Genomic DNA, 26,589 nt, shown 5'->3' on the forward strand with positions numbered 1-26,589 from the left:
TGAGGAGGGTTGGATTAACACACATGGATTGAGAGGAGGGTTGGATTAACACACATGGATTGAGAGGAGGGCTGGATTAACACACATGGATTGAGAGGAGGGTTGGATTAACACACATGGATTGAGAGGAGGGTTGGATTAACACACATGGATTGAGAGAAGGGCTGGATTAACACACATGGATTGAGAGGAGGGCTAGATTAATGCACATGGATTGAGAGGAGGGTTGGATTAACACACATGGATTGAGAGGAGGGCTGGATTAATACACATGGATTGAGAGGAGAGCTGGATTAACACACATGGATTGAGAGGAGGGCTGGATTAATGCACAAGGATTGAGAGGAGGGCTGGATTAACGCACATGGATTGAGAGGAGGGCTGGATTAATACACATGGATTGAGAGGAGGGTTGGATTAACACACATGGATTGAGAGGAGGGTTGGATTAACACACATGGATTGAGAGGAGGGCTGGATTAACGCACATGGATTGAGAGGAGAGCTGGATTAACACACATGGATTGTGAGGAGGGTTGGATTAACACACATGGATTGAGAGGAGGGTTGGATTAACACACATGGATTGAGAGGAGGGCTGGATTAACACACATGGATTGAGAGGAGGGTTGGATTAACACACATGGATTGAGAGGAGGGTTGGATTAACACACATGGATTGAGAGAAGGGCTGGATTAACACACATGGATTGAGAGGAGGGCTAGATTAATGCACATGGATTGAGAGGAGGGTTGGATTAACACACATGGATTGAGAGGAGGGCTGGATTAATACACATGGATTGAGAGGAGAGCTGGATTAACACACATGGATTGAGAGGAGGGCTGGATTAATGCACAAGGATTGAGAGGAGGGCTGGATTAACGCACATGGATTGAGAGGAGGGCTGGATTAATACACATGGATTGAGAGGAGGGTTGGATTAACACACATGGATTGAGAGGAGGGTTGGATTAACACACATGGATTGAGAGGAGGGATGGATTAACACACATGGATTGAGAGGAGGGTTGGATTAACACACATGGATTGAGAGGAGGGTTGGATTAACACACATGGATTGAGAGAAGGGCTGGATTAACACACATGGATTGAGAGGAGGGCTAGATTAATGCACATGGATTGAGAGGAGGGTTGGATTAACACACATGGATTGAGAGGAGGGTTGGATTAACACACATGGATTGAGAGGAGGGCTGGATTAATGCACATGGATTGAGAGGAGGGTTGGATTAACACACATGGATTGAGAGAAGGGCTGGATTAACACACATGGATTGAGAGGAGGGCTAGATTAATGCACATGGAGAGGAGGGTTGGATTAACACACATGGATTGAGAGGAGGGTTGGATTAACACACATGGATTGAGAGGAGGGCTGGATTAATGCACATGGATTGAGAGGAGGGCTGGATTAACACACATGGATTGAGAGGAGGGCTGGATTAACACACAATCGAGTGGAAAACCAAGGTATGGACCTTATGAGAGAGGAAACGCTCAAGCCCCAGTGTGAGCTCTCTGCCCGAGTGCAGCGTGCGACACAGGTGGGCCATTTTAACACTGGGGCTTCATTTCCATCTTTGAGGCCGGATTGCCGACCCACCCTGGCCAATGGGTGGGAGCGGGATTCTGGCCTACCGCCGGCACCCTAGGAAACCATCCCCAGTATAAAGTAAATGGCTGGGGAGGTGATGGAGGGGTCCTGAGGGGATTGCAGGTAGGGCAAGCCCGGGGCAGGGGAAGCATACAGGTTCCCTTGTGGGGCTTCAAGGAGCACACAAGCCATAAAATACCTTCCTGGTCCTCTGCTGGCCCCGATCCTTGATTCGGGTTAAAATCGCGACAGGGTCCTAAGTGCAGCATGGGACCGAGACATTTATTTATGATGGAGGCCACTGCCTGGTTGTGCTGGAAGATCAGCACCGCTAAAATGGCTGGCTGCAGGCGCGAACGCGTCAGGAACTCAGCAGTAAGCGTCCAACCACCCGCCCCCTTCCCGTCAGCTGCAGGGAGGAAGTTAAAACCGAGCCTCGTCATTGTGATAAATCGCTCGATAGGTTTTACATGACATCACCACAAGGTGGCAATCAACTTCCAGGGATAGCCCACAATCCAAACGTTATGGATGTGAATATACTTTGAGTTTATAAATATAGCCAAACTTGTGGCTTCACTCGTTTTCCTTACACATTTCTTGTCCTTCAAGTGGCAGAGATCAGACAGCGCTCTGAATTGGCTTGTATTCTGTTAACACTTTCTTACATGTAAACTGTTAATGGCTTTCATTGAACAGACTTGGAATAAACATCACTGCCATTTCCGTTACTTCATGACTCTGGATTATCTAAGTGATACTACTAACCCAGGTGAGATCCAACACACTCGGCCTTCAGAAATACCTGCTGCCTACCTGTCCAAGAACATGTATACAATTTTTTTTTTTTTTTTACAGGTAACACTGTGTGGATAATCTTGACTTTGGCCAATGGTGCAAAACAGGCGGTATTGGATTGGCCGCCAGTTATACACCCCTCACGGTTTTCATTTCCATTGATCCAATATCATTTGTTATACACTATCGCCCGAAGGCCTTGACATCTGTAATATATTTGCTGCATAGGTTATTTGCTTAGGAATTCATAGCAACACATTTCTATTAAGAACTAGTTGGTTTATTGATAAAGGTTTAACAATCGCACTACACATTACCAGTTCATTCACGAGACTCACAACTGCATGCCTCATCGTGGATGACCTAGACCCAACTGACTGGGGTTTATGGAGTCTTGTGAACATCACGTGACTGGCTAAGCCACTTACAATGCAACAGCTCTACAAACAGGTACATACATTACAACATCCTTCTGTCCAGATGAGCTGTGCGAATATGGAGATCTTACAATCAAGTAAAAATCCTGTCTTCACCCAATACCCACCATGTCCCTGGATAGGAAATTGGAGGAAGCCCAGGGACATTGGAATATTCTTTCTACCACCCTGGTCGAGATTTTAAACCCATTTGAGACCAGGGACAGTTTGCATCACCAAATCCCCAAAATGATGCCATTATGCAGCAAGCCATCAAAGGACCCAAATCCACATTTTTAAAAAAATAGAAGGATAACACAATGAATATTACAAAGTATTACCAAGTATTTACAGCACTGAAACAGGCCATTCAGCCTAACAGGTCCATGCTGGTGTTTCTGTTCCACACGAACCTCCTCTCACCCTTCTTCATCTGATCCCATCAACAGATCATAGAATTATAGAATGGTGCAGCACAAAAAGAGGGCATTCAGCCCATCGAGTCTGTGCCGGTTTTTCCGAATAGCAATCCAGTTAGTCCCACTCCCCCGCTCTTTCTCCATATCCCTGCAATTTTTTCTCCTTCAAGTATTTATCCAATTTCCTTTTGAAAGCTACTATTGAATCTGTATCCACCACCCTATCATAAAAACATAGAAATTTACAGAGCCATTTCAGCCCATCGTGTCCGCGCCGGCCGTATTATAGGAAGCACGTGCTTCCTATAATACGACGACCAGAACTACATGCAATACTCCAGCTGTGGCCTAACCAAAGTATTATACAATTTAAACATAACCTCCCTGCTCTTATATTCTACGCCTCTGCCAATAAAGGCCTGCTACTTTCAGGGATCAGGCTGTGCATTCCAAACCCAACCCACTCAATTGCATATAAACATTTTCCCTCATGAAGCCTCTGGTTCTTTTGCTTTCTAGATTATCCTTCTATTCCTTTCTCCCTCATGTGTTTATCTAGCTTCCCCTTAAATGCATCAATGCTTATCGCCTCAACTACTCCTTATAGTATCAAGTTCCACATTCTAACCACTCTGGATAAAGAAGTCTCTCCCGATTTCCCTGTTGGATTTATTAGTGACCATCTTGTATTTAAGGTCCCTAGTTCTGGTCTCGCCCGCAAGTGGAAACAACTTCTCTACATTGACCCGATCAAACTCTTTCATAATCTTAAAGACCTCCATCAGGTTACTCCTCAGTCTTCTCGTTCCTAGACAAAAGAGCTCTCTTCAATCTTTCCTGATAGGTATTAACCTTTTAGTTCTGGTATCATTCTAGTAATTCTATTTTCCAGTGCCGCTATGTCCTTTTTATAATATGGAGACCAGAACTGTTCACAGTACCTCGAAGTGTGGTCTAACAAAGGCTCTATAAAAGTTTAACATAACTTCCATGCTTTTCAATTCTATCCCTCCAGAAATGAACTCGTACTTTGTTTGCTTTTTTAAAAAATGGCCTTATTAACCTGCGTCGCTACTTTTAGTGATTTGTGTATCTGTACCCAAAGGTCCTTCTTTTCCTCAACCCCATTCAATATGTCAAGGTATTGCCAATTAGGTAATGTTCTCAGCAACTCAGCTAATCAGTGTTCAGGATTCAAACGGTTATGACCAAATCCAGTTTAGACTAAAGCATCAAGTGCCACAGTAACATTAAAAATATATTACATTAAAATGTTACTGTACCTCCTACGCCCTGTACAGCCGGCCTCACTCTGGGACCCACATCTTGGGATACCTTGATATCTCCGAGCGAAACTCCAATAACTTGGGAAGATGCAGCCTCTTGCAAATCTTGACAAACAGCCTGGGCTTGTATTCTGAGATTTTGTGACTCCGATCTCCCTACCAGCTCCTCGAATTCCTCGTTCATCTGGGCCAGTGGCGAGTCCCGAGAAGCAGAGAGGTACGGAGTGTCGAGTGGGGAGCTTGGAGGGGAGAGGGACGACAGCGAAGACCTGGAGGAGAGCGACGCCAGGGACTGAGGGGGATCCAAAGATCTTCTTGGCTTGCTCAAGTTAGATAGTCCAAAATGGTCGATGAATGAAGGGTCCTTAGCTATTGTATCGAACGGAAGCAGATCAAACTGCAGGTAGCACCCCAAATCAATCAATGTGTCAGTCTCATATTGCGGAAGCCCATATATATCAGTAAAACTGACCGAGCTTAAAGAACCTCTACTGGAAGCCAGTGATCCACAGCTAGATGCAAGTGAGCCTCTGCTACTGCCAGATGACACCGTGAGCGTACTAGCGGTTAAGCTGCAATGCAAAGGATATTCGGTTAGTTATGAATGTGTGATCATTGGACACCGATAATGGCCCATTAATCATTCCTTTTTATGGCCTGGAAGCTACATCAGAGTTATGGGATTGTCCATTTGTATCAAAATACTTCTGTTTATTCTGTTTAACAGTGCCGGTTCCAGGGCACAGCAACTGATGTAAAGAAACTAGATTAACGCGTTATTTTTGAATAAAATTGCAAGAATTGAATGAGCATGACCTGGAGCTCACTGTGTTTCTGAACTTATTGATGAATGTTTTATCACCTTTCAGTTGTAGATATTACCAGGTTGACCCAAGGAGATGGGAATTCTCTGTACAGTCAGTACTGCAAACCTACTGACAGTCTGAGAGAGTGGCAGACTTCAGATGGCAGTTAAGAATCAACCATGTTAGCTTGGGACTGGAGTCACACATAGGCCAGACCAGGCAATGACACCAGGTTTCCTTCTCTAAAGGACATTAGTTGCATTTTTACGACAATCCAACAGCTTTACAGTTATTTTTTACTGATACCAGCTTTTTATTTCCAGATTTTTCTTTACCTTAATTCAAATTAAATAGCCATGCTGGGATTTGAATTCACATTCTTTGGATTATTAATCCAGGAACATAACTACTACATACCTTACTAGATGTTTTCTATAAATGAATAACTACATGCACACAAAGATACAATCATACACACATATATCTCAAAATGCCATTTACGTATTTGACAACTAAGTAAAAATAACTAGATCTAATGTACCTTAATAGTTTATCATGCAGTTTTATACAATATCTGGTAACAGACTCACTAACCTCTTCAGCTGGGAGTGCAAATACGTGGTTAAACGTGTAGCTTCTTCTAGTTGTCTTAATAGGCAGTTTCTCTTCTCTAGCAACAGCATTCTATAAGAAAAAGATGAAAAATAGGCGGGGGGGGCGGTGAAATTGTGAATCTAATCAGCTTGGTGCTGAAGTTTCAACATAGCTTTACTGAAAAAATGATACGTGTATCACACTTTCTGTATCCTGTTTTTATTACAGGAAATTGCATCTGTCCATGTGCATCCCAGGGGCTGCAGAGATTTTAAAAGCATGATTCATACTGTATATGCCTTTAAAAGAAGAGATACACAAGGTGGCCAGGAAGACACATTAAACATTCAATATCACTACAGTTTAATAAAGTTCAATCATTGGGGATAATTTTGTCTTTGGGCAGTAGTGTAATACCGGCGATATCAAATCAACCATTTGCCAGCTGTGGCTCAGTGGGTAGCACTCTCGCTTCTGAGTCAGAAGGTTGTGGGTTCAAGTCCCACTCCAGAGACTTGAGCACAAAAATCTAGGCTGACACTCCAGTGCAGTGCTGAGGGAGTACTGCACTGTTGAAGGTGCAGTCTTTCAGATGAGACATTAAACCCAGGTACCGTCTGCTCTCTCAGGTGGACGTAAAAGATCCCATGGCACTATTTCGAAGAAGAGCAGGTGAGTTATCCCTGGTGGCCTGGCCAACATTTCATCTCACAATCAACATAGCAAAAACAAATTATCGGTTTGTGGGAGCTTGCTGTGCGCAAATTGGCTGCTGCATTTTCCTACATTACAACAGTGACTACACTTGAAAAAGTACTTAATTGGCTGTAAAACACTTTGGGACGACAGGTGGTCGTAAAAGTCGCTATATAAATGCAAGCGTTCTTTCTTTTCAACTGGCTATTACGCATCTCTCCCGATTTCATTTCTCTTGCAGTCAATGGGCGACCAGCTGATCCGATATCGCCTGTTTGACACTGTCGCCCAAAGTCAAAGTTATCCCCTTTCTCTATATTACACAATGTCGTCTTTTTTTAAAAGGCAGAAAAGAAAGTGTCAGTTGTCCAAATGGCTACCGATCACTGAGCCCACCTCTCTGAGATGCACCCTGTGGGGTTCCTGGCAGAACTCCTGGATTGACAGTTGAGATCATTGGCAGCAAACTGTAGAGGGCCGGTTGTCTCTATTGGTCATAGTTCAATATTGGGGTGAGTTGAGGGGGGGGGGGGGGGGGGGGGTGGCAGAGGGAGGCGGGGCAGGCACACCTCAGTCCTTGGTAAACTGGAGCCTCCCCAGGAATTGTTCCTCCACCATGTTCAGGAGCTGTTTCGGTCACAATAAAAACTCACTGTTGGTATTTGGTAACTGAATTAACATATTCCCTCCCTGACCCTCTGAATCTCTCTCTCTCTCCTGCTGCCCGTGTCCTAATTCGCATCAAGTCCTGCTCACCCATCACCCCTGTGCTTGGTGACCTACAGGCTCCTGGCAGCAACCCCTCGATTTTAAAATTCTCAAAGTTGTTTTCAAATCCCTCCTTATCTCTGTAATTCTGTAATCCTCTCCAACCCCACCCCCCACCAAGATATCTGTGCTCCTCTAATTCTGGCCTTATGAGCATCCTCAATTTTAATCGCTCAACCATTGGTGGCCGTGCCTTCTGTTGCCTAGGGTCTAAGCTCTGGACTTCCCTTCCTAAACCTCTCCGCCTCTCTTTCCTCCTTTAAGACGCTCCTTAAAACCTACCTCTTTGAGCAAGATTTACGTCATGCCCTCTAACATCTTATGTGGCTCGGTGTCAAATTTTGTTTTAAAACAACAACTTGTATTTATATAGCGTCTTTAACATAGTGAAACATCCCAAGGCACTTCACAGGAGTGTTATGAGATTTTAAAAATGTGACACCGAGCCGCAAAAGGAGAAATTCGAGTAGGTGACCAAAAGCTTGATCAAAGAGGTATGTTTTAAGGAGCATCTTGAAGGAGGAAAGAGAGGTAGAGAGGTGGGGAGGTTTAGGCAGGGTGTTCCAGAGCTTGGGGCCCAGGTAACAGGAAGCACGGCCACCAACGGTTGAATGATTATAATCAGGGATGCTCAAGAGGACAGAATTTGAGGAGTGCAGACATCTCGGGGGGGGGGGGGGGGGGGGGTTTGGTGGGATGGAGGAGATTACAGAGATAGGGAGGGGCGAGGCCATGGAGGAATTTGAAAACATAGATGAGAACTTTGAAATTGAGGCGTTGCTTAACCGGGAGCCAATATAGGTCAGTGAGCACAGGGGTGATGGGCGAGTGGGACTTGGAGCGAGTTAGGACACGGGCTGCCGAGTTTTGGATCACCTCTAATTTACATAGGGTAGTATGTGAGAGGCCAGCAGGAGTGCATTGGAATAGTCAAGTCTAGAGGTAACAAAGGCATGAAAGAGGGTTTCAGCAGCGGATAAGCTGAGACAAGGGCGGAGACGGGCAATGTTATGGAGGTGGAAATGGGCGGTCTCAGCTATACTGCGATACGTGGTCGAAAGCTCATTTCAGGGTCAAATATTACGCTTCTGTGAAGCGCTTTGGGACATTTTACTATGTTAAAGGAGCTATATAAATACAAGTTTTGTTGTTATTGTTAAGTCGCTCCTTAAAACCTCTCTCTTTGACCAAGCGTTTGGTCACCTGTCCCAACATCTCCTTCTTTGGCTCTGTGTCAAATTGTTGTCTGATTACGCTACTGTGAAGCATCCTGAGACGTTCTCTTGTGCTAAAGGCGCTATATTTGCAGGGCTATTAATAAAGAGCAAGAGAGTTGAATTAATTGGATCGCTCGTTCAAAGATACGGCACTGGCATGGTGGGTCGAATAGCCTCTTTCTGCGCTGTAAGATTCTATGATATAAATGCAAGTTGTTTGCATGTGGTAAGAGCATCGAGATGGTTTAATTTATATTCCCTTGCTGCAAAAGAAACAAAGAGCCGCAAACCGTTCAGTAAATTCCTGACACGGAGTGGCTTGCGCAAGCTGGATATCATCCTCCAGACGCTGGCGTTCCGCCTCAAGTCGCGCCAGTTCCTCGGGCAAGCGCTTCTGCTGGCTGATGAGCTGCAGCTCCTGGAGTAGTGCTTCTTTCTCTCTGATCAGTTGGAGACGGTCCCAATCAGCCTCAGCCCTGCCTGGCCATGTCTCATTGTCCAACTGAGCCAGCTGTAGTTGGATACTGGAAACTCTGTATGAAGGATTGTGGGGGAAGGGAGAGAGAGAGAGAAACCAGGGGGTAAAGTTATGGTTAACAGCTGAACAAAGTTATAGTTACTGACACCAACAAGAAATGATCACGCATTCGTGCACTCTTCCTGTTACAGAAATGTTTCACTTGAAATTATCACAAAAGGGAACGTCTAACTCCCATTTGGTGCCAGGGCTTATTTTCCTCCGCCCTGAACTTTGCCAGACCTCGTTGATCTTGCAGATTTAATTTTTTTTCCCATTCGCGTAATATGGGCGTTATTGGCATTTATTGCCCATCCCGAGTTACCCTGAGAAGCTGGTGATGGTGGGCCTTCTGGTGAAAGCAATCCAATGGTTTTTGATATGACAGAGGTGCTTGCTCGGTCACTGATATGGGCAGTTAAGGGTCAACCATGTTGGTGTGGGACTGGAGTCACATGTAGGGTTTCCTTCCCTTCAGGAAATTTGTGAACCAGTTGGGTTTTAACAACAATCCGACAGCTTGATGTCATTTTTACTGCTTTTTATTTCCAGGTTTAAAAAAAATTGAATTCAAATTCTCAAATTGCCATTTAAGCTCACACTCTGGATTATTCTAGGCGTCTAGATTACAAGTCGAGTAACACAACCACCACACTCCCATACCTTGGGTACTGATTCACCCCTTACCGGCACAGGATAGTTAAGCGATTCTGCTGGCCTTTTAGGCCTGGAGCAGCATAAACTGGGAGCGAGAGCAAATAGGGTTGGGGTGAATTCATAGGATAATTAACTACAAAGCAAAGCAGATTATATTGCCCTTGTACAAGACTCAGTTCAGCCTGAGTTACAACACTGTGTCCAGTTTTGGTCTCCTCACGTGGTGGATGATAGAGTTTTTGGAAAAGGTTTAGAGAAGGTCCGTGTGAGAGAGAGAGAGAGAGAGAGAGAGAGAGAGAGAGATCTAAAACAGGCTGCTGACTTGCACTGTTGCACAAAGTCAAGATCTAGCTCATAGAGTGGTCAATATTTAAATATTAATAGAAAATAGTATCACCATTTGAAGGAGTGAGCAATTGGGGTTACTGTTTTTTTTCCAGTTCTGTATTTTCCTATGTTGCTTCGGAGATGATACTGTTGATGGAGCAGTAATTTTATATAGCCAGCAGATGGTGCCTGTTTTTGTTTTGATCCTGGCCAATAATGCTCACCGAATGGCCTACTCCTGCACCTATTTTCTATGTTTCTATGTTTCTCCAAGACGATCAAGAAGATTTAGTATGTTTATCTCCCTCAAACCTTCGTCTAATTAGCTGGCCCCGCGATTGCATCGCTCGCATTTAATGCCAAATGTTGGCATATTAGCACAGGGCCACAAGACATGTTGTAAGAAAGAACAGCCGCTCTGCTATGAGTGCTGACCTTGTGGAATATTTGCATTTCAGAAATCTAATGAGAGAATCCAGATGTTGGCTCTGCTATTGCAGCCATAAGTGAGAGATATAGGTAATGGACAGAATGTACTTAAATCAAGAATGCCTGGGGCCTTTCCCCACCATATCATTGCCACAGTCCTTCATTGCCTGTGTTATGTCTCAGTTATTGTACCACCAGTTACATAATGAATAGAAAGAAGAACTTGCATTGATATAGCACCTTTCACAACCTCAGGATATCCAAAAGCACTTTAGAGCTAATGGAGTACTTTTTCTGAAGCGCAGTCACTGTTGTAATGTAGGAATACTCACACAATACTTCGTCTCTCAGTATGTACTAGGCATCGAGGCAGTTAATCAGGACGGGGAAACAACTTGACTTATAAATTGAACATGTGAGATACTCAATATCTCTCAGTGAAGTCACAAGTTGGTACTTTGATAAGGTTGCTCTTTGTTGAGATACACAAACCTACCAGTTTTGAGAGATCCTCAACAGGAATTAAGATTACTTGACAGATCAATTCCATTTCTTCTGCTAAACTTTACTCATTTTGCAATTCACTTCCTACATTAAATCCGTTATTACACTTCAAAAGTGACAGTAAAGCGCTTTGGGAAGTCCTGAGGTTGTCAAAGGCGCTGTATAAATGCAAGACTTCTTTAACTTGAGGCTGGCCCGCTCCTAAATATTTCTTATACTAAGCAATCAAATACATCAACTAGTTGTCTAGTTTTCAGTTTCATTCTAGATGTTTTTATATTGCTCGGTATGAATGATCTCCTTTATATTAATTATTGGCAGCTCCCTGAATTCATAACAAAATGCCTCTTTAAAAAAAATCTAAATATGCAACAAATGGATTCCAGTGCACAATGTTTTTTTTGATATGAAACACATCGTTAAACTTTTAGAACTTAATATGGCAGGCCTACCAGAAATCAACACATTGCTTTTCTCTGTCAACTAAAGAGTTACAGGAATGCGATTTCTTCCTTAAAAATTAGTACAACGCAGCAAATTCTCTCGCCCACAGCGTGCTCAAACTAACTCTGGGTGCTCATGGCAGCCACAGAGAGCTGGACTGAAAACACTAATGCATGTAAACACAAAGGCTCTTCAGTAATACCAACAAGCTGAGGGCAGGAATGCATGATAAACGAAGAATGTGACCACAAAGATAATAGCTACGGCAATGTATTCAGTGCATTTACCCTCACACAACATTGCAACGCTTCTCCGGCACAACACTGCCCCTTTTCAAAAGGAGTTATCCAGACAAGAGAAATTGCAAAACAGTGTGTCTTTTAACCCCACTGGGTCATTTACTAAGATGCCATTCCTTAACTTTATTTGGTGAATTCTGTTCCTCATTAATGGGTATCAGTGTTGGAGAATGGAATACTTTTCCACATTGTACAAGATCACATGTAGCACAGCCTTAGCTGTAATCTCAAAAGAGAAGACCTGTATCACTTTGTAGAATATCGTTTTGGGGACGATGTGTTGCTTCCAAGTTCCTTCCTGTGCCAAGGGTACGGACTCTTTCTGGGTTATGGACCGACCAATGCTTAGTGCCCTCTGTACTTGACTAAGTGATCAACCATCAAGACTGAACCAGTGAGAGTCAACAGACTATCTAACTGCAGAGTGCATCCCAGCTGAGCTGAACTTGGGAATCGCCGAACATCATACCGCTGCACCACCCAGCAAGGGTTCAGCAGATAGCGAGGTGCTGCGACAACCCCAGGCTATTCCCCTCCACCCTTTGGAATGAAGGAAAATACTATATCCCCCATGTCCTGGGGGGTAGGGAGAGAGAGGGCTCGAGAGAGAGAGAGAGAGAGAGAAAGAGAGAGAAAGAGAGAGGGCTCGAGAGAGAGAGGGCTCGAGAGAGAGGGCTCGAGAGAGAGGGCTCGAGAGAGAGGGCTCGAGAGAGAGGGCTCGAGAGAGAGGGCTCAAGAGAGAGGGAGAGAGGGCGAGAGAGAGAGAGAGGGCGAGAGAGAGAGAGAGAGAGGGCGAGAGAGGGAGCTCAAGAGAGAGAGCGAGAGAGAGAGAGAAAGAGAGAGAGAGAGAGAGAGAGAGAGGAGGCGAGAGAGAGAGAGAGAGAGAGAGAGAGAGAGAGAGGAAGAGAGGAGGCTCAAGAGACAGAGAGGAGGCTCGAGAGGGGGGGCTCGAGAGAGAGAGAGAGAGAGAGAGAGGGGGGGGGGGGGAAAGAGAAGGCTCTCTGCCCTGGGGGGGGGGGGGGGGAGAAAGAGAGAGGGAGAGGCAGGCCTCACTGCCCCGGGGGGGAGGGAGGGAGAGAGGCCTCACTGCCCCGGCCCCGGGATGGGGGGGGGGGGGCGGGGAAAGAGAAAGCAGGAAAGGGATACTGAGGGAATGATCAGCCATGATCTTATTGAATGGTGGTGCGGGCTCGAAGGGCCGAATGGTCTACTCCTGCACCTATTTTCTATGTTTCTATGCTGCCATCATTAGCCCACCTGAGATCAGCTACTTCAGTACAGTAATGGCCAATGGAAATCAAAATCAATCATCCAAACTATCGAGAGAGAGAGGGCTCGAGAGAGAGAGAGAGAGAGAGTGAGCTCGAGAGAGTGAGCTCGAGAGAGAGAGAGAGGGCGAGCGAGCGAGGGGGCTCAAGAGAGAGAGAGAGAGAGAGAGAGAGCGAGCGAGCGAGGGGGCGAGAGAGAGAGAGAGAGAGAGAGAGAGAGAGGAGGCTCAAGAGAGAGAGAGAGAGGAGGCTCAAGAGAGAGAGAGAGAGAGAGAGAGAGAGAGAGAGAGAGAGGAGGCTCAAGAGAGAGAGAGAGAGAGAGGAGGCTCGAGAGGGAGAGAGAGAGAGAGAGAGACCCGAGAGAGGGTCATTAAGGAAGAAATAGCGGGACATCTAGATAGGAATAGTGCAATCAAGCAGACGCAGCATGGATTCATGAAAGGGAAATCATGTTTAACTAATTTACTGGAATTCTTTGAGGATATAACGAGCATGGTGGATAGAGGTGTACCGATGGATGTGGTGTATTTAGATTTTCAAAAGGCATTCGATAAGGTGCCACACAAAAGGTTACTGCAGAAGATAAAGGTTCGCGGAGTCAGAGGAAATGTATTAGCATGGATAGAGAATTGGCTGGCAAACAGAAAGCAGAGAGTCATGATAAATGGGTCCTTTTCGGGTTGGAAATCGGTGGTTAGTGGTGTGCCACAAGGATCGGTGCTGGGACCACAACTGTTTACAATATACATAGATGACCTGGAAGAGGGGACAGTGTGTAGTGTAACAAAATTTGCAGATGACACAAAGATTAGTGGGAAAGCGGGTTGTGTGGAGGACACAGAAAGGCTGCAAAGAGATTTATATAGGTTAAGCGAATGGGCTAAGGTTTGGCAGATGGAATACAATGTCGGAAAGTGTGAGGTCATCCACCTTGAGAAAGAAAACAGTAAAAGAGAATATTATTTGAATGGGGAGAAATTACAACATGCTGCGGTGCAGAGGGACCTGGGGATCATTGTGCATGAATCCCAAAAAGTTAGTTTGCAGGTGCAGCAGGTAATCAGGAAGGCGAATGGAATGTTGGCCTTCATTGCGAGAGGGATGGAGTACAAAAGCAGGGAGGTCCTGCTGAAACTGTATAGGGTATTGGTGAGGCCACACCTGGAGTACTGCGTGCAGTTTTGGTCACCTTTCTTAAGGAAGGATATACTAGCTTTGGAGGGGGTACAGAGACGATTCACGAGGCTGATTCCGGAGATGAGGGGGTTACCTTATGATGATAGATTGAGTAGACTGAGTCTTTACTCGTTGAAGTTCGGAAGGATGAGGGGTGATCTTATAGAAGCATTTAAAATAATGAAAGGGATAGACAAGATAGAGGCAGAAAGGTTGTTTCCACTGGTCGGGGAGACTAGAACTAGGGGGCACAACCTCAAAATACGGAGGAGCCAATTTAAAACCGAGTTGAGAAGGAATTTCTTCTCCCAGAGGGTTGTGAATCTGTGGAATTCTCTACCCAAGGAAGCAGTTGAGGCTAGCTCATTGAATATATTCAAGTCACAGATAGATAGATTTTTAACCAATAAGGGAATTAAGGGTTATGGGGAGCGGGCGGGTAAGTGGAGCCGAGTCCACGGCCAGATCAGCCATGATCTTGTTGAATGGCGGAGCAGACTCGAGGGGTTAGATGGCCTACTCCTGTTCCTAATTCTTATGTTCTTATGTAAACCATGCCACTGTTTTTAAAAAAAAACTTTTGTGCAGTTTAACTCAAAAGTGGCTCTGTGGGTAGGTGCACTCACCAGCACAGTACTGAGTCTCACTGGCCGAGATGGTCTCAGGTTCCAACCAAGAGCTGTGCTGAATTCAACCATCTCAGGTGAAGTAATGGTGGTGGTTATGGGAGAATACAATGCTCCTCTAGTCCAAGGGGAGGGGGAGGGGGAGACAACTGGATATCCATTCTGAACATCAGAATTCACCAAAAAAGTTCAGGAATGAGCTATAAATGCCACTCATTTCAGTGCTCAACTAAGTTGCAAATTGCTTACTGGAAGATCCATGTATCCTGTTTAACTGATATTCCATAAATTCTGCATGGAAATTACACACTATTATATAATTCTAACTGTAAAACACCCATCATGGATTTCAGAGATGAACTCAACAGGCTTGATAGTGCAGCTCATTGGTGGGCCGACGTGGTATGCTTCAGGTACACTCCATTCCATACAGCAAATTCTTGGTGCCAGCCTTTAAAAACAATTAATTCACAAGATGCAGGCATCACTGGTAAGGCTGCCATTTATTGCCCATTGCTCGTCACCATGACAAGATGGTGGTGGGCCACCTTCTTGAACCATTGCTAATGGTTTTAATACAATGGAGTGGCTTGCTGGGCCACTTCAGAGGCCAGTTAAGAGTCAACCATCTTGGTGTGGGACAGGAATGACGGACCGGGTAAGGAGAGCAGGTCACCTTCCCTGACCATCTCTGAGGAAGGAAAAGCAAGGCAAGATACTCTGCATCACAATCAGAATTAGGAGCAGCAGTAGGCCATTCTGCTCGGGCCTCGAGCAGAAACAGTAGAAGGCTTGGAATAGATTAACATTCACCTGCTATCATGGCTAGGGTGAGCAAAGGGAGCAACAATCTAAAATTGCAGACCCGTGACGCAGCAGCATATCTATGGAATAAATTATAGTATAGAGTCCTAGAGCTGTATTCATGAGATAATTGTGTGTGTGTGCCTTGAAAGCAAGGAGAGTCACACCAGTTGTGAGAAGGCATGTTCTGCAATAGTTTCTATAGATATGTGAAGAGAAAAAGATTAGTGAAGACGAATGTAGGTCCCTTGCAGTCAGAATTTGGTGAATCCATAATGGGGAACAAGGAAATGGCAGACCAACTGAACAAATACTTTGGTTCTGTCTTCACTAAGGAAGACACGAATAACCTCCCAAAAATACGAGGGGACTGAGGGTCGAGCGAGAAGGGGGAACTGAGGGAAATCGTTATTAGTCAGGAAATGATGTTAGGGAAAATGATGGGATTGAAGGCCGATAAATTCCCAAGGCCTGATAGTCTGCATCTCAGAGTACTTAAGGAAGTGGCACTAGAAATAATAGATACATTAGTGATCATTTTCCAACATTCCATGGACTCTGGATCAGTTCCTATTGTTTGGAGGGTAGCTAATGTAACCCCACTTTTTAAAAAAGGAGAGAGCAAACAGGGAATTATAGACCGGTTAGCATGATATCGGTAGTGGGGAAAATGCTGGAATCATTTATTAAAGTTGTAATAGCAGCACATTTGGAAAGCAGTGACAGGATCGGTTCAAGTCAGCATGGATTTATGAAAGGGAAATCATGCTTGACAAATCTTCTAGAATTTTTTGAGGATGTAACTAGTAGAGTGGACAAGGGAGAACCAGTGGATGAGGTGTATTTGGACTTTCAAAAGGCTTTTGACAAGGTCCCACACAAGAGATTAGTGTGCAAAATTAAGGCACATGGTACTGGGGGTAATGTATTGATGTGGATAGAGAAATGGTTGGCAGACAGGAAGCAAAGAGTGGGAATAAACAGGTCCTTTTCAGAATGGCAGGCAGTGACTAGTGGATACCGCAAGGTTCAGTGCTAGGACCCCAGCTATTTACAATATATATTAATGATTTAGACGAAGAAATTGAATGTAATATCTCCAAGTTTGCAGATGACACTAAGCTGGGTGGCAATGTGAGCTGTGAGGAGGATGCTAAGAGGCTGCAGAGTGACGGACAGGTTAGGTGAGTGGGCAAATGATTGGTAGATGCAGTATAATGTGGATAAATGTGAGGTTATCCATTTTGGTGGCAAAAACAGGAAGGCAGATTATTATCTGAATGGTGAGAGATTAGGAAAAGGGGGTTGCAACGAGACCTGGGTACATCAGTCATTGAAAGTAGGCATGCAGGTACAGCAGTCAGTAAAGAAAGCAGATGGCATGTTGGCCTTCATAGCGAGAGGATTTGAGTATAGGAGCAGGGAAGTCTTACTGCAGTTGTACAGGACCTTGCTGAGACCACACCTTGAGTATTGTGTGCAGTTTTGGTCTCCAATCTGAGGAAGGACATTCTTGCTATTGAGGGAGTGCAGCGAAGGTTCACCAGACTGATTCCCGGGATGGCAAGACTGACATATGAAGAAAGACTGGATCAACTAGGCTTATATACACTGGAATTTAGAAGAATGAGAGGGGATCTCATAGAAGCATATAAAATTCTGACGGGATTGGACAGGTTAGATGCAAAAAGAATGTTCCCGATGTTGGGGAAGTCCAGAACCAGGGGTCACAGTCTAAGGATAATGGGTAGGCCATCTAGGACCGAGATGAGGAGAAACTTTTTCACCCAGAGAATAGTGAACCTATGGAATTCTCTACCACAGAAAGTTGTCGAGTCCAGTTCGTTGGATATATTCAAAAGGGTGTTAGATGTGGCCCTTACGGCTAAAGGGATCAGGGGGTATGGAGAGAAGGCAGGAGTAGGGTACTGAAGTTGCATGGTCAGCCATGACCATATTGAATGGCGGTGCAGGCTCGAAGGGCCAAATGACCTACTCCTGCACCTATTTTCTATGTTGAGTGTTTGAACCCAATATTTTACAGGGCGGGTGCATACTTTGCCAGTTACAGGTGCAAATGAGCATGGATCAAAATGTAATTTCTCTCTTTTGTCAAGAGTTTGCCTACAATACATAGTGCAACTGGCATCACTGCCCCACTATCCTCAACGTGATCTTTTGCATAACACTTGAAACCAGCAGATTCTTCTAGTCCTTTTTTAAATACAATTTAACAGATTTGTATAGTAACAAAAAGTAAAGGAGGGGAAAAAGGCAAAGATAAAAAGAGAGAGATAATAAACAAAGGTCACTTCAAAAGACAATTAATATTTCCTACCTCTTCTTAGCTTCTTCATACTGCCAACTAAGTCGAACTTTGTCTGCTAGTTTGGACCTTCCACCACATGAAAACTGTAAAATGGAAAGCATTACATTTATTAAAAACAAGCGTTAGTAAATCTAAGCCCTGAGAAGTGCCTCAGATGTTTGCATTGAAAGTGAGGACTTGCTCTTCTGAGAAGATTTAGTTGAAAGGCATTACTTTTAAAGACACACCAAAGTTCAAGTCAACAGTGCGAAAAGATGACAGCTGAAATGTAACAGTTCACAAGAAGGCACCTTCTTTACATTAATACCACAGTCTTCAACAGTTGGACTGGGGAGTGCACAGTTTATATACATATATACACAGTATAAGCAAGATGAACTGTTTTTGAAATGGTTTTCTCCCTTCCTACACCAGCAGCAGGATGCGAAGGAAACCAAACCATATCCTACAAAGGAGTAAATCCACAAACAAGCTGCCCTGAAAGCATCGATCTGCAGCTTATTGGTGGGCTGCATACAGTCGAGCATCATTGCTATCATTCCCCCCGCCCCAGACGGGAAACAATTTTCTTTTGGATTCTAGGAGATAGGAAACTGAAATAGACAAATTAAAAAGATGCAGAGGATGAACCTATATCGAAAATAATTTAACGTTTTGCGTGTAAGACGCATCCATTATTCTGAAGTTTCCCTCACAATGTTTTCAGGGGAGGAAAAAAAATTGTCACTGGCTCAAGTATTATTTTGATTAAAAAGGTTTGATAATTGAATTATGCAAATTCCACAGGTAGGAAAAACCTACAAATCAACAAACAGCACAGAACCAACCAACCAAATCACTCTGGGGGCAACCAATCAGCAACTAGCATAAAATATTTGTTTTCCAAATGCTTGTCTGATGAGGTTTTTCAAAATAAATTGAATTGCTCCAAAAAATGCAGTCATGTTGGTTTCTAAGCCAGCCCAATACAAACATCTTGAAATAAAGCTTAGAACAAATATACAGGTACTACGACTACTAAATTCCTGTCCATCGCTCAGCAGTAATGATGGGGTGAATGACTAGCCTGGTCTCTTCAGTCATCTGTATCACTTTCTGTGACATTGTCTATCCAGCGCTTCCTTGGTCTTCCTCAGCTTCTTGTTCCATGTACCTTTGTGTACAGGGCCATGAAAAGAATTCCAGCTGTTTCCATTCTTGAAAGGTACCCAAACCATCGCAGTCATCGTTCTTGGATCGTCTGTGTCAGTGTTGTTTCTCGTCCAAACCATGTTCTTATTATCTCATTCTTGATTCTTTGCATGCTGGATACTCCCAGTATTCCTCTCAACCAACTCATCTCCGCTGTTAGCATCTTTTACTTGTCAACTTTTCACATATTCCAATGCTAAGATCCGTGTAACAATATGGGGATAACAATCACTTCATAAACTTTTACTTTTGTTTTTACCGAATTATCTTTAGCCTTCCATATCCTGCTTAATCTTCCAAAAGGAGCAGAAGCAAGTCCAATCCTTCTTCTGATGTCTGCTGTACAACTCCCAGTCTCTGACAGTAACCCACAAAGGCATATGTAATGTATTTGCTTCATATGTTCTTTGCTTAAGCATTCATAGCAACACATTGCTATTAAGAACTAGTTGGTTTATTAGCAAAGGTTTAACAATCACACTACACATTATCAGTTCATCCACCAGGCTCACAACCTCATGCCTCATCCTGGATCCCCTGAACCCAACTGGCTGGGGTTTTATTGAGTCTTGTGAACATCACGTGACTGGCTAAACCACTCACAATTCAACAGCTCTACAACTATTTTGTTATAAGACAATAAACAAGTGCCCCCTGATTAAAGGGGGGGGAGGGGGCACACTCCAAAAACTTTTCAGGTGCCCCCTTGTTTTTTGGGGTTTTTTGCGTTTTTTTGAGCATCCTCACAGGAGCATACATTACAGCATGCAAACTTTCCCACCTGTACAATTGCATCCACGCCAACAGTAATGTGTACATCTACCTGACATGATCTTTGTCTTCTTTGTCAATCTGTAATCCACATGTTCTACTCTCCACCTAACATCAGCTAGTCTCTGCTATTCTGTTTTGGATATTGCTGTCAGGTCAATACAATCAGTAAATCTGAGATTTAAAAAATCTTTTAAATTCATTGCTGTTTTTTATAATATATTGAAGAAATCTAGTATTAGAAATCTCACCCCAACTGTTGATCTAAACCATTCCATACATTTCTGATCCACTCCAACAAAGCTTAGGGACTTGTTATAGATGCTTTCCATCAGTCTGACAAGTTTCTCAAAAACACCATAAATCCTCAAGGTATACAATATCTGCTCTCGCCATACGCTGGCAAAGGCCTGCTTAAAATCTATGAAGTTGTTGCAACAATGAATCTGTCTTATCACACACAGTTGATTTATCGTACATCGCCAGAGTCTAAAACCAGCTCGTTCTTCATGCAGTACCCCTTCTACATATCTTTTCACTCTCTGCTGTACTGTCTTAGTAAATACGTAAAAAGGTATTTTAGAAAATATATACATTAAAATTATATTATTCACACCAACATAATTAAACAATCACAAAGTTATCTGCAAGGTGTTTCATTTCCAAGGATGATACCAGAAATGCGAGGGTATACATATCAGGAAAGTATGAACAGGCTGGGTCTCGTTTACCTTGAAAAAAGAAGGGTGACCTAATAGAGGTCTTTAAAATTATGAAAGGTTTTGATAGAGTGGTTACAGAGAGAATGCTTCCACTTGTGGGGAGGGGCATAACTAACTAGAGGCCTCAATATAAGATAGTCACCAAGAGATCCAATAGAGAATTCAGAATAAACTTCTTCACCCAGAAAGTGGTAAGAATATGGAACTCGCTACCACAGGGAGTGGCTGAAGTGAATAGTATAGATACATTTAAGGGGAAGCTAGACAAGCATAAGAGGGAGAAGGGTATAGAGGGTTATGCTGATGGAGTTAGATGAGAAAAGACAGGAGGAGGCTAGAGTGGAGCATAAACACCGGCATGGACTGGTTGGGCCGAATGGCCTGTTTCTGTGTCGCATATCCTATGTAATATGTAATCCTATGTAATTCCCCCTTGATAGGCTTGCCCATGTCTCAAGGGCCTGGGACTAGAGTTGCACTGCTTGCTTGCAGACTCAATTGTTCATTTAAGTTTTGAATGATCCTGTAACACAGGTACAGCTTGGGGGCTCAAGTTCCTGTTCTGTGTTCTTTCCGCAGTCACATTTTACATTTCATTGAAAGGTCAGTTTGCCTTGTCCAAGTTCTTTGTCTGATTTTTGTCGAGCAGAATTGTATTCTTCTTCAAACTGAGCATGTGCAGTTTGGGGCCTTATGATCCCAATGTGTCAGATTCTCCAATAGCATAGCTGCTTAGACAGTTTTTTTTGCTGTTATATATTATTTGTATAGGCTACAGTTATATGTACACACATTGGGGATAGTAATATATATGCATACTTGGACATGAACAGATGTAAGAGAGAATACAGAAGATTAGAAGAAACTATACTCTTGGGTAAATTCACTGATCCCATGGACATAAGGCAATTCTGTGAACCACAAACTTTTTGTGCAATACATATATATATATCTATATAAATAAATATAACATACACTCACATTTCATATACACCGAATATTACACACAGTATATTTATGGATGTTGAAAAATAATAATCCCATACACAATTCTCTCCAATCCTCCCAATCTCAGTCTCCCTCAAATCTTTCCAGCCCGAGTTCACTTCAACTCCAAATTTGGGTGCTCCCATAGCCCCTCAAATTCTCCCATATCCCAACTCACCTAACTATTACCACATCCCAAACCTCCTCCCCCACTGCAACATCCTCACTACAACTCACCATGAGATGCGGGCATTACTGGCAAGGCCAGCATTTATTGCCCATCTCTAGATGCCAGGATAAGGTGGTTGTGGTGGTGGTGGGCTGCCTTATTGAACCACTGAGCAGTTCAATGTTGGGTTATTCCAGAGGGCAGGTAAACTCAACCATGTTGGTGTGAGATTGGAGTCACGTATAGGCCAGACCAGGTAAGGACAGCAGGTTTCCTTCCCTAAATGATATTAGTGAACCAGTTGGGTTTTTACAAGTTTTACTGATAACAGCTTTTTATTTTCACATTTTTAAAAACTGCATTCAAATTCTCAAAACAACCATGTCAGGATTTAAACTCCCGTTCTCTGGATTATTAGTCCAGGCCCCTGGTTTGCAAGGCCAGAAATATAACAACAGCACTACTGTTCCAAGCTTACCGATTTTAACAGTTATTCTACTGCAAAGTGGATTATCCCAGGAAGGAGAAGGTGAAGTAATTTTAACATGGAACCCTGCTATTGTCAGATAAAGCTTTTTTTTTAAATGAGTTAACTGCCAGTTAATTGAAAACAACAACATTGGTCTACTTTAGCCTGTGGTCAGTGAAACAAAAACACAGATTCTTAATTTTGTTTTCTGCAAGCACACAAGCAGCACGCATTCTGCAGACGTGGTCTGAAATCACAATGTAAGTTAGCCAAAGGGTTTATAAATAGGTCTCAGCCTTTCAAAACATACCTCTCCGATGATGTCAGTCTGTGAACCTGCTTCACAGTACTGCTGCGATAAACACTCAGAGGCCAAGCCTGCATTCGTTTGGAGGTCCTGCAGGGAGTTCTCAATGCAACAGCTATTCCTGAACTCATCTGTTAGCCTAGCAAGGCTCTGAAAAGTGGGACAAAAGAAACACTCAGATTCTAATTCAGCTCAGGCATGCTGAGTAGCAAAGTTACAGCCACAGAAGAATCATTCTAGTCTCACATGTGTTACAATTTGGTGCATTTAAAAGAGTAATTTAAACCATTTTACTTAAGAGTGTTGTGTACTAAGTCCCTGCACAGTCTTAAATGTCAGAAGGATAGATACCTGTGCACTTATTAATGCCGATCTGTTGCTTTATTTTATGCATCGGCACTGGTGGTTAGCAGTCAGAGTAGCCATTTTGTGTCAAACATCCCCCAGTGTGGCGCCAGGACTCAAAATGGAGGACCGTGGGCAGAAAGTGAGTGCAAGCTATTTTCTGGCAAACTGACAATTTGGAGCAGTTCACCGTTTTGAAAAAAGAAAACCTCCCAGAGCTAAATAAATGAAGGGATTACCTACGAATATTTCCCTCTAATCACGGCTGAAGATTCCTTCACTAATGACCACTAATAAATAGATTATTATTCCTTTGATTAATTGAGGGGACGACGATCACTACCCCAGTTGTTGTACGATTCCTGCGCAGTGTCTCTAACCGATGCAACCAAAGGGCTCACTTTGTCTAGTTTCACGTCGAATCATAGAATCTTACAACGCAGAAGGAGGCTCATTCACCCATCATGCCTGTACCGGCTCCTTGAAAGAACTATCCAATGAGTCCCACTCTCCTGTTCTTTCCCCATAGCCCTGACATTTTTTTCCTTTTCAAATATATATCCAATTCCCTTTTGAAAATTACTATTGAATCTGCTTCCATCACTCGGTCAAGAAGCAGTACATTCCAGATCACAACAACTCAGTGCAATAAATGTTTTTTTTTCTCATCTCCACTCTGGTTCCTTTGCCAATTATCTTAAATCAATATATTCTGGTTACCAACCCACCCACCAGTGGAAACCGTGTGTATTATAGGAACATAGGAACATTGGAACAGGAGTAGGCCATTCAGCCCCTCCTGCTTTTTCCACCATTCAATCAGATCAAGATTGATCTGTACCTCAAATTTATTTACCCACCGTTGATCCATAACCCATGATGCCCTTACCTAATAAAATCTGTTGATCTGAGTCTTGAAAATTTCAATTAGCCCCCAGCATCCACTGCCTTTTGGGGGAGAGTTCAGTATTTCCACTCCCTTTTGTGTGAAAAACTGCTTACTGATTTCACTCATAAATGGCCTAGATCTAATTTTGAGATTATGCACCCTTGTCCTGGATTCACCTTCCAGAGGAAATAATTTGTCTACCCCATCAAACCCTCTCATCATGTCAAAGACTTGATTAGATTCCCCCCTCAATCTTCTAAAGTCAAGGGAATACAAGCCAACTTGTGTAATGCAACAACATATAGTTGCAACTTGCTAGAAATTCACTCAATATTTTGAGTGTAGTTAAAAATGGCACACTCTTTCTTCTTAATTACTCCAATAATTTCATCCATCTTCCTCGTTCAGCAATTTTCCTTTCGTCAATCATCACTTTTGTCCTCTGCTCCTGATTTTACCAGAAGTCAAATCTATCCTCCCACGCTACAGTGTGCAGAATGTGTGCGTGCATGTGTGTGGCCTTTCTAAACGAATAGTTCATACTAGTATGAGAGAATTCACTTGCTTCATCAGTCTAGTCACACCCCAACATCACAAGGGGTGGGGAGAATGTAAAGTAGCCAGAAGGTAAAGATGGGGGAGATATAATCTGAAATGCAGCGTTTGCAATGGAGGAGTTAAAATTTACACAAAATCCCAAGTGCGATTAAAGGAAAATGAGGCTGTGGTCTGTCCAATGGAATGGTTGATCTCAAGCCAGATTCAGAGCATTCTGCCAAAAAATCCCTAGAGACAGAATCACCATGACTGCAGTCCTTCGCTCCCCAAAAAATAACCAATACATGGTTTTATTCCTTTCAAATTTAAACGGAAAACAGAGCACATTGTCACTGCAAATGTATCAAACTAGAGCATTATGGAGGTGAGGACCAATGAGAGATGGTGTTACTTTACCAAGAACTGTTTTCGGCCAATAATTAGTGACGGCCTGCTTTCTGATATAGGCAAGAAGCCAAGGTGCAAGTCATACCCTCAGCTACTTTGCTTGCTCTCAGATCTTTCAACTGCAGTGCAACATTACCCAATCAGCTAGTTGATTATTAAGCACCAATAACAGTCATAGGAAGAGGACAGCACAGACTGTCCTTTCCTCCCAGACGGCCAGATTATGGTGGCTCGCAGCTTTCAACAAAAGACATGGGACAGGAATAGGTGTAGTAAGATTTAAAAATCTCTTGATCAGCAGGAAAGTAATTAACCCAACTTACTGCAGGAAAGTACTTTTAAGATGTGGTAGACTCCTGCTATGTTTAATTGGCATGCAGTGTTTAACCAAGCAATTCCCAGGGGTAGTTCCGCAATCCCACTTTCCCAGAAGGAAAGTCACGCTTGCAGAGAGTGCAGATTGGAAATTATTGTCGCCCTAATATTCCAAAAATTGCCGGCCCCTATTGGTGGCAAGGATTTACCCCTCGTCTCTTATTACCGTCAAAAGTTCTGCTACTCCCAAAAACGTCCTCATTTAAAATATTGAACCAATGAATGAGTGAATAAGGGTACTGTTAAAAAGAGATACTCATTCTCAGGATGGGGACGTCGCTGGCATAGCCGGCATTTATTGCCCATTCTGAGTTGTCTTGGCGTTATACAACTGAATGGCTTGCTAAAACACTTCGGAGGTCAGTTAATAGCCAACTACTTTGACGTGGGACTCAAGTTACATTACTTAAAGGACAGTAGTGAACCAGGTGTGTGTTTTTTTTAATGACAACCCAACTGCTTAACAGTCATTTTTACTGATCCCAGCATTGTATTGCCCGATTTAATTTAAAAAACTGAATTCAAATTCTCACGGTGGGATTTGAACTCGTTCTCTGGATTACTAGTCCACTAACTTTGCTGTGACACAGCGAGAAAAGTAATGTCTTACCTGAATAAGGTCCTGCCTTTCCTTCTCTCCTAAAGTAATTGACTTCTTGATGGTTCTCAGCTCATTCATTATTTCCTGTGCTTCATCCAGTTTATAGTTGGTTTGACTGTCGGACATTTTACGGTCAATCCTGAAGCAAAAGAATGAAATACTTCAATGATGTGTTTTATTTTTCTCCCCTTGGGGCGTCAGCTCTGTTTTTTGGCTGTTAGGAAGAATTTGCAGGTCACAGTAATAAAATCCCTGAATGAGATTTGAGTCACTTTTGAAAAACTGTTACAACCACTGAATTAGCAGGTTTTCCGATAGTTAGTAATTAGAGTTAAACAGTATTGCTGCACTGTTATTTTTGTACTACGCACTTTTATGATATTGATGGTATTGGGAACAAAAGAGCTCGTGTTGTCTAGCACTGCTGCTGTGCATTTGGCATATATAGAGTTAGGGGTCAACAAGTTAAACTCAACCACAACAGATTACAATATGAGTGTTTGCACAGGGACAAAGAGGCAATCTGTAGACATGCCTCAATTTAGGGACACAGTTTAATATAAGTTTATTTACGAGGATTGATCAAGGTCTGGGAGGGCCCAAAATAATCCAGTTCCTCAAAGTAAAGCAATTTCACGAAAATGGCAGATTTAACTCCTCAAGGCTGAGGAGGTTATGGCAGACTGCATTGTCTGGAGAAAAGACCGAAATAAATAACACTTGAGCACAGTGCAAATTAAAAGATTAATCAAGACAAGTTTCATTATGCAAAGTTCTGATGTACTCATCTCATCTAGATCTCATCTCTTGAGGCAAATC

General features: G+C 43.2%; 1 protein-coding gene across 2 annotated transcripts in view; it reads right to left on the reverse strand.

Moving 5' to 3' along the window:
• The window catches only part of wwc3 (WWC family member 3), a 252,076-nt gene that overhangs the window by 54,629 nt on the left and 170,858 nt on the right, over positions 1-26,589 (reverse strand). For both annotated transcript variants that reach the window (XM_070893996.1, XM_070893995.1), the window contains exons 6-11: positions 25,780-25,909; positions 22,619-22,765; positions 18,009-18,082; positions 8,910-9,152; positions 5,939-6,028; positions 4,536-5,110 (exon numbers count right to left, since the gene is read on the reverse strand). In XM_070893996.1, the coding sequence (XP_070750097.1) occupies positions 4,536-5,110; positions 5,939-6,028; positions 8,910-9,152; positions 18,009-18,082; positions 22,619-22,765; positions 25,780-25,909 (1,259 nt within the window). The remainder of the gene's footprint in view (positions 1-4,535; positions 5,111-5,938; positions 6,029-8,909; positions 9,153-18,008; positions 18,083-22,618; positions 22,766-25,779; positions 25,910-26,589) is intronic.

The sequence above is a fragment of the Pristiophorus japonicus genome, chromosome 11, assembly GCF_044704955.1.
Source record: "Pristiophorus japonicus isolate sPriJap1 chromosome 11, sPriJap1.hap1, whole genome shotgun sequence".
NCBI lineage: Eukaryota > Metazoa > Chordata > Chondrichthyes > Pristiophoridae > Pristiophorus > Pristiophorus japonicus.